Source organism: Centropristis striata, chromosome 13, assembly GCF_030273125.1.
Source record: "Centropristis striata isolate RG_2023a ecotype Rhode Island chromosome 13, C.striata_1.0, whole genome shotgun sequence".
Classification (NCBI taxonomy): domain Eukaryota; kingdom Metazoa; phylum Chordata; class Actinopteri; order Perciformes; family Serranidae; genus Centropristis; species Centropristis striata.
Window position 1 is genome coordinate 23086859 of NC_081529.1, and position 9206 is coordinate 23096064.

At 39.5% G+C, this 9206-nt stretch overlaps 1 protein-coding gene across 2 annotated transcripts; it reads left to right on the forward strand.

The window, feature by feature from the left end:
• Positions 1–2753: 2753 nt before the first annotated feature.
• Positions 2754–7751, forward strand: gh1 (growth hormone 1). Of its 2 annotated transcripts, none has more exons than XM_059347311.1 (6): positions 2754–2902; positions 3150–3283; positions 3392–3508; positions 6007–6150; positions 6896–7045; positions 7151–7751. In XM_059347311.1, exons 1-6 carry the CDS (start codon positions 2893–2895, stop codon positions 7211–7213), a joined length of 618 nt encoding a protein of 205 aa, XP_059203294.1. In that variant the 5' UTR covers positions 2754–2892; the 3' UTR covers positions 7214–7751. The 2 variants fall into 2 exon arrangements, with proteins under 2 accessions (XP_059203294.1, XP_059203295.1); XM_059347312.1 differs by having other exon boundaries at positions 6899–7045.
• Positions 7752–9206: the final 1455 nt, after the last annotated feature.

Here is a 9206-nt window from a genome sequence, read left to right on the forward strand (position 1 = left end):
TGGATCAGAGGGCATGGTTCCATTTCCTGTCCCTTGTTAATGAGTCACCTGTTAACAAGCTGTTTGTTAATGAGCAGTTTGTCAACGAGCTGCTTGTTAACGAGCTATTTGTTAATGAGCAGTTTGTGAACGAGCAGTTTGTGAACTAGCTGTTTGTTATAAAACTGTTTGTTAACAAGCAGTTTGTTAACAAGCTGTTTATTATCAAGCTGTTGTTAACTAGCTGTTTGTAAACAAGCTGTTTGTTAACGAATTGTTTGTTAACGAGCAGTTTGTTAACTAGCTGTTTGTTAACTAGCTGTTTGTTAACAATCTGTTTGTTAACGAACTGTTTGTTAACTAGCTGTTTGTTAACAAGCTGTTTGTTAATAAACTGTTTGTTAACAAGCTGTTTGTTAATAAACTGTTAACGAGCTGTTTGTAAATAAACTGTTAACGAGCTGTTTTTTTAATAAACTGTTTGTTAACGAGCAGTATGATAATAAACTATTTGTTAACGAGCAGTTTGATAATAAACTGTTAACAAGCAATTGGTTAATAAACAGTTTGTTTACTAGCTGTTTGTTAATGAGCTTTTTGTTAATGAACAGTTTGTTAACAAGCAGGTTGTTAACGAGCTGCCTGTTAACAGGTTGCATGATGAAATGAAGCTGTTATTTGTGGTGAACATGCAGATCAGATCTCTGGTCGTTTCAGTTTCACGGAGCGTTGAATAAATGTATTTCCTGTGTGATGTCACGCCGCTCTGTCTGACCTCGGATCAGTGACAGCAGTGAATAAATTCATGTCTTTGAGGACAAAAACAAAAACATCTGACGCACTTTTCTCTACATTCAGTTTTACTTTTTTTAACAACATGATGCCTGTAAATCTATGAAAGTACAAAACATCAACTTTTAATATTAAATTACTCAGTAAATCAGTAATCCTTTATGGAACCAGAAATCATTTATGAAACCAGCAATCCTTTATGGAACCAGTAATCCTTTATAGAACCAATAATCCTTTATGGAACCAGTAATCTGTTGTGGAACCAATATCCTTTATGGTACCAGTAATCCTTTGTGGAACAAATAATCCTTTATGGAACCAATAATCCCTTATGGACCCAGTAATCCTTTATAGAACCAGTAATCCTTTTTGGACCCAATAATCCTTTATGGAACCAGAACCAGTAATCCTTTATGGAACCAGTAATAATTTATGGGACCAATAACCCCGTATGGAACCAATAATCCTTTATGGAACCAACAACCCTTTTTGGTACCAATAACCCTTTATGGAACCAATAATCCTTTACGGAACCAATAATCCTTTCTGGAACCAATAATCCTTTATGAAACAAACAATCCTTTATGGAACCAGTAATCTTTTTATGGTACCAATAATCCTTTATGGAACAAATAGTATTTTATGCAACCAATAATCCTTTTTGGAACCAACAACCCTTTATGGTACCAATGACCCTTTATGGAACCAATAATCCTTTATGGTACCAATAATCCTTTATGGAAGCAATAACCCTTTATGGAACCAATAATCCTTTACGGAACCAATAATCCTTTATGGAACCAATGGTCTTTTATGGAACCAATAATCCTTTTTGTAATTTATAATCCTTTATGGAACCAACAACCCTTTATGGTACCAATAATCCTTTATGGAACTAATAATCCTTTACGGAACCAATAGTCTTTTATGGAACCAATAATACTTTTTGTAACTAATAATCCTTTATGGAACCAACAACCCTTTATGGTACCAATAACCCTTTATGGAACCAATAATCCTTTACAGAACCAACAATCCTTTATGGCAGTAGTTCTCAACCTTTTTGAGTCGTGACCCTCAATTTAACATGCATGTTGTCCGCGACCCCCGCTCACTGAACAGAATCTCACACGCACAGTTCAGATCATACAAACTCAGTTGATACAACACATTTAGGACAAATAATGAAGCACAAAATGACCCAAAAAAGAAACAAAATGACCAAAAAAAGTCACAAAATGTCTAAAAAAAGACACAAAATGACAAAAAAAGGAAACAAAATGACCAAAAAAAGACACAAATTGACGACAAAATGATAAAAAAAAAGACACAAAATGTCCAAAAAAAAGACAAAAAATGACCCAAAAATACATTGAATGACCAAAAAATTACACAAAATGACCAAGACAGACACAAAATGACCAAAAAAAGACATTAAATGACAAAAGGAATAAAACACTTTAACACAGTGGAGACAGAGCTGACTTCCAAAATGATTTGGCGACCCCCAGAAATCATCTCGCGACCCCAATTTGGGTCGGGACCCCAAGGTTGAGAATAGCTGCTTTATGGAACCAGTAATCCTTTATAGTAACAATAATCCTTTATTGAACCAATAGTCTTTTACGGAACCAATAATCCTTTTTGCAACCAGTAATGGAGTACACAGTATTCGGAGGATACTGAGTAAATTTCCTCAAACTAAAGTAAAACTAAGTAAACAGATATAATAATAATAATAATAATAATAATAATAATAATAATAATAGTTTCTGAAACAACAAGCTGCTTAAGTTTCCTTCTGACTTCGTCAGTCTTCCTCATCTACATGTTGGAATCAATTCAACCGCCAGTTGTTTCATAAATATTATTATTAAGGAATAAATGTTAAAAAGAGGTCATACACACACACACACACACACACACACACACACACACAAACACGCACAGTTGTGTGCTTGTTTGTTCGTTTCATGTTTCTGTTGATGAATTTAATCATTAGGTTTTCTTCTATAAAACCACAAAACTCAGAGCTGAAAACATCAAAGGGCTGAACACCTGAACCCAGACCAAAACCAGGACCAGAACCAGAACCAGGACCAGAACTGAACTAGACCAGCCATGGAACGAGGTGAGACATTAAATTAAATTTTTAATTTTGTTTTACTCACTCGTCTGTCTCATCTGTCTGTTTCTCAGCTGTCCATCTCACCTGTCTGTTATTCACCTGTCTGTTTCTCACCTGTCAATCTCATCTGTCTGTTTCTCACCTGTCCATCTCACCTGTCTGTTTCTCACCTGTCCGTCTCACCTGTCTGTTTCTCATCTGTCCGTCTCACCTGTCTGTCTCTCACCTATCTGTCTCACATGTCTCCCAGCCATCCTCCTGCTGTCTGTGGTGTCTCTGGGCGTGTCCTCTCAGCCAATCACAGATGGCCAGCGTCTGTTCTCCATCGCTGTCAGCAGAGTCCAACACCTCCACCTGCTTGCCCAGAGACTCTTCTCCGACTTTGTGAGTCTGCTGTGATGTCATCAACATCTCTGTGATGTCATGATCATCTCTGTGATGTCATCAACCATGTGTGTGTGTGTGTTTGTGTGTCTGTGTGTGTGTGTGTAGGAGAGCTCTCTGCAGACGGAGGAGCAGCGGCAGCTCAACAAAATCTTCCTGCCGGATATCTGCAACTCAGATTACATCATCAGCCCGATCGACAAGCATGAGACGCAACGGAGCTCTGTGAGAGTACTACACAGTGCTACACAGTACTACACAGTACTACACTGTACTACAATGTACCACACAGTACTACACTGTACCACACTGTACTACACAGTACTACACAGTACTACACTGTACTACACAGTACTACACACTATTAAACAGTACTAAACTGCACCACACAGTACTACACTGTACTACACAGTACTACACTGTACTACACTGTACCACACAGTACTACACAGTATTACACAGTACCACACTGTACTACACAGTACTACACTGTACTGTCATCATAACATGCATATCAATGAAAGTTAATGCTGAGCATGTATAGTGAGTATAAAAGTGTTCCAAACACAGAACCCTGTTGGAGGCATCTGTATCTACCTGTCAATCTGTTGTCTGACTGGTTGCAGGTGTTGAAGTCAAGTCCGTTTTATTTATATATAGCCCAAAATCACAAATGACAGATTTGCCTCTAAGGGCTTTACACACTGTACATGGTAGGACACCCTCTGACCTTTGACCCTAACATCAGCCAGGAAAACTAATTGAAAACCCTTTTAACAGGGAAAAACTCCTCAAAAACCCTTTTAACAGGGAAAAAGAAGAAGAAACCTCAGCAAGACAGTGGAGGGATCATCTCCCAGGATGGACAGACGTCAATAGATGTTGTTGTACAGATCATCAGAGTTGAATAGAGTAGATAGAGGTTGAAGGGGACAGCAGCAGGAGTCCTGGGAGGGGACAGCAGAAGGTGATGAAGTGCCACCATTGGCCAGTAGTGATGGTGAGTGTAGAGTGGACCAGGAGAGGAGCATTTCCATATGGGGCAGACCAAAATCCACAGCAGTGAGACCAGCAGGAGAGAGAAACAGGACCACAGCTCCACACCCTGTGGAAGAGAGAGCAAAGAAAAGTGGAGTACTCTGGGAAAATATAAGCTTTTGTCATGTAAGATTGGGACATCAGAGAGAGAAGAAAAGAGGGGCCTGGTGTATTGTGTCCCCCGACACATTGGGCCTATTGGCAGAACTAGGGGCTGGTGAAAGGCCTCAGCCAGCCCTAACTATAGGCTTTATCAAAGACAGAAGTTTTTTCCCAGTCTACTTTTTTGGGAACGTAGTGCATTAGAAGGGTAATATGGCACTATGAGTTCTTTGAGATATGATGGTGCCTGACCATTTAGAGCTTTGTAAGTAAAGAAGAAGGAACTCAGTTCTGGATTTTACAGGAGACAGTGCAGCGAAGCTAGAACAGGAGAAATACGATCTCTTTTCTTGGTTCTTGTCAGTACACGAGCCGCAGCATTCTGGACCAACTGAAGAGTTTTAAGGGATTTTTTGGAGCAGCCTGTAAGTAAGGAATTACAGTAATCTAACCTTGAAGTAACAAAAGCATGAAGTAGTTTTTCTGCATCCTTTCTAATTTTTGTCATATTACGTAGGTGAAAGAATGCAGTCCTTGAAGTTTATTTTATATGGGAGTTAAATGAGAGATCCTGATCAAAGATAACTCCAAGGTTCCTTACGGTGGTATTGGAGGCCAGGGTAATGCCATCGATGCTAATTAAGTCTTTAGTTTCGGAGATGTTCAGGTCCCAGCACAATCACTTCAGTTTTATCTGAGTTACACATTAGGAAGTTGTGGACCATCCAGGTTTTTATGTACTTAAGGCTGCATTAAGTTTGACTAGCTGATCAGTTTAACCTGGCTTGATTGATATATATAACTGAGTGTCAGCATAACAATTAAAGTTAATTGAGTGTTTTCTAATGATATTACTCAAAGGGAGCATATAAAGGGTGAATAAAATCGGTACAAGCACAGAACCCTGTGGAACACCGAACACATCAGTGTGCACGGAGGATTCATTGTTCACATGAACAAACTGGGAACAGTCTGATAAGTGCGATTTACACCAGCCCAGTGCCGTTCCTCTAATGCCAATTACATGTTCCAGTCTCTGTCATAGGATACGATGGTCAATGGTATTAAATACAGCACTCAGATCTAGCAAGACAAGGACGGAGACAAGTCCTTTGTCCGAAGCAATTAAAAGGTAATTTGATGAGTTCTAAATCCTGATTGAAAGTCCTCATATAAACTATTGTGTTGTAGAAAATCACAAAGCTGATTTGCGACTGCTTTCTCAAGGATCTTAGAGAGGAAGGGGAGGTAAGATATTGGTCTATAGTTTGCAAAAAAACCACCAGGATCTAGATTAACCTTTTGAAGAAGAGGTTTAATTACAGCTGCTTTAAAGGATTGTGGCACATAGCCTGTTAATAATGACAGGTTGATTGCATCTAAGAAAGAAGTACCAGTTAAAGGTAGAACCTCTTTAAGCAGCCTTGTTGGGATGGGGTCTAAGAGACAGGTTGACGGTTTAGATAAAGAAATCATTGAGGTTAGTTGTTGGAAATTGGAAACTGTCGTCTGATTGGTTGCAGGTGTTAAAGCTGTCGTCTGATTGGTTGCAGGAGTTGAAGCTGTCGTCTGATTGGTTGCAGGTGTTGAAGCTGTTATCCATCTCTTACCGGCTGGTTGAGTCTTGGGAGTTCCCGAGTCGTTCTCTGTCTGGAGGTTCAGCTCCTCGGAACCAGATTTCTCCCAAACTGTCCGAACTGAAAACGGGGATCCTGCTGCTGATCAAGGTGAGATTAAACGCAAACAAATCCTTCTTAAACACTGCTTTTTCCACTTGAGAAATATCAGCAAACTGAGATCAGTAGTGTCAAATGTTGAACTTGAGATGCTTATACGTGCCTTTATCTCATCCCGTATCGACCCATGTGACTCACTTGTCTCCTCACTCAGTATGTCCTCTTTAAACCGTCTACAGTCAATTAAAAATGCTGCAGTAAGACTACTCACTAGGACAACACCCCCATACTCAAAGCTCTTCACTGGCTCCCTGTTGCATACAGGATCCAGTTTAAAATTTTCACTCTTACCTACAGAGTATCTCGCCACGGCATATGTGACTGAGCTACTTCACCCATATCCCTCGGCTCGCTCCCTCCGATCAAACACCTTAACTCTATTGTCTGTCCCACGCACCCACCCTAAGACTCTGGGTGATGGAGCCTTTCAATCCATAGCTCCCAAACTCTGTGCTCTGCCTGCATCCTTACAGTCTGTGGATTCTTTAAAATGTCAGATTGAGACATATCTGTTTAGACAGGCATTTAGTTGACTATATGTACCTGGTCAACTAGACATCCAGGCTTTAATTATGTTTTCCTGTAGTATTGTGTTTTTCTGTGTTTGCCTGTATGTTGTTTTATGCCCTTGTTAAGCACTTTGTGGCTTTTTGCCTGTGAAAAGCGCTTTATAAATAAAATGTACTTACTTACTTACTTACTGATCTGATGTGAACAACCTGACCACCTGATCCAGCAGGCCAATCAGGACGGAACAGAGCTGTTCCCCGACAGCTCCGCCCTGCAGCTCGCTCCCTACGGGAACTACTACCAGAGTCTGGGAGCCGACGAGTCTCTGAGGAGGACCTACGAGCTGCTGGCCTGCTTCAAGAAGGACATGCACAAGGTGAGGACGGGCTGCTGGTGATGATGTCACACTGATGATGTCACACAGATGATGTCACTGATGATGTTGTGGCGGCGCCGTGACGATGGCGTGTCTTGTTTACAGGTGGAGACCTTCCTGACGGTGGCCAAATGTCGACTGTCACCAGAAGCCAACTGCACCCTGTAGGCCACGCCCCTGATGATGATGTCATTCTAAGAGTTGTGTTGCCCACCACCATGTCATGTGACTATACTAACCTGCGTTAGCATTAGTGTTAGCCTCTGTTCAGCAGATCCAGTGTTCTCTGTTATAATGACAGGAAGTGATGTCATTCTGTCAGCGTGTGAAATAAAGTGTGTGTGTGTTGCATTCAGACGTGTGTCGTCTTCTTCAAGTTGTTTTCACTCGTAAGACGCTAGAGCGCAGGAGGAAAGGGTTAAAGACATGACATCATGTGGGCTGAGCTAACAGGATCACCTGATTAAATATTGTGTCTGTAATACATCAGAAAAGTGAATGTTTAGTCCAAAGTCACATCTGATTAATATCAGAGAAAACAGAAACTTTTTAATCAATAAATGATTCAAATCTTTCCTTCAATATCACTGTAGATATTAATAACTTTTCATTTTCTGTTACTGTTTTAAAGACAACAGTTTACGGGTTTTATTCTGTCTGCTTTCACAGTAAATATTATTCCATGAGCTTCCAATCAGACTACAGGTACATCTAAAAAAATTAAATAACCATGAAAAAGTTCAATATTTTTGTCAATGTCAATCATTGAAACTCATACATTATATAGATTCATTACGTGTAGAGTGAAATATTTCAAGCCTGTATTTCCTGTAATTTTGATGATTCTGGCTTAGAGATAATGCAAACACAAAACACACAAAACTTGGAGTCCAAGGTCAGTGGTGATTTGGGGCCATGTCCTCTGTTGGTGTTGGTCCACTGTGTTTTCTGAAGTCCACAGTCAACACAGCCATCTACCAGGACATTTCAGAGCTCTTCATGCTTCTACAAGCTCTGATTTCATTTTCCAGCAGGACTTGGCACCTGCCCACACTGCTAAAGTTACCAAAAGCTGGTTCAGTAACCATGGTGTTACTGGGCATGACTGGCCAGCAAACTCCGCTAACCTGAACCCCATAGGAGTCTATGGGCTGTTGTCAAGAGGAAGGTGAGAGACACCAGACGCAGATGACCTGAAGGCTGCTATAAAAGCAACATGGTGCTGTAGGCTGATCTCCTTCATGCCACGCAGTATTAATGCAGTAATTCATGCAAAAGGAGGCCAACCAAGTATTGACTGTATAGAAATGAAGATACTTTTCAGAAGCCTGACATTTGTGTTTAAAATATCCTTTTTTTTAATTCTTATGTAATATTCTAATTTTCTAAGACACTGAGTTTTGTGTTTTCATTATCTCTAAGCCAGAATCATCAAAATTACAAGAAAAACAGGCTTGAAATATTTCACTCTATTTGTAATGAATCTATATAATATACGAGTTTCACTTTCTAAAATAACTGACAAAAGATATTGAACTTTTTCATGATATTCTAATTTTTTGAGATGTACCTCTACATCCACATTTCCAGCAGAGGTCTATCTCTGAAGTAAGGGTAGCACAAAAGCCCAAAACATGTAAATGCAAAAGTAAATATCCATGCAGACACGCAGCCTCATGCTTAACTGCAGTGAATGCGGTACAATCTCTGAAACCAGCAAAACACATTAAATGCCATTCTAGTGTTATATTATTGTAGTGGCATGCTGTAATAATAATAATGTGTAGTGTGAGTATGGACATTTTCAACTCTGTTACATAAAGTAAACCTTCACCTGACTCCAGGACATTAACACGTTCTGTGTCCGTTTAGGAAATGTTGTTTATGTAAGGAGATATAATTATAAAGATATACAGTTATGTCAAAAATAGTTGTATTTAATTTGTAGTTCATTTTAATGCCTGGTACAACTAAAGGTACATTTGTTTGGACGAATATAATGATAACAACAAAAATAGCTGATAAGAGTTTAATGTAAGAGCTGATATCTAGACATTTTCCATGGTATTATGGTTGATAATCATTTTGGTTATTATTCAGAAAACCATGGACAATTAAACTCTTATCAGCTAGTTTTGTTCTTATCGTTATACTTGTTCAA

Coding starts and splice junctions, on each gene's coding strand:
- gh1 (XM_059347311.1), top strand. Junction 3,284..3,391: donor AGAGACTCTTCTCCGACTTT/GTGAGTCTGCTG, acceptor GTGTGTGTGTAG/GAGAGCTCTCTGCAGACGGA. Junction 3,509..6,006: donor ATGAGACGCAACGGAGCTCT/GTGAGAGTACTA, acceptor GATTGGTTGCAG/GTGTTGAAGCTGTTATCCAT.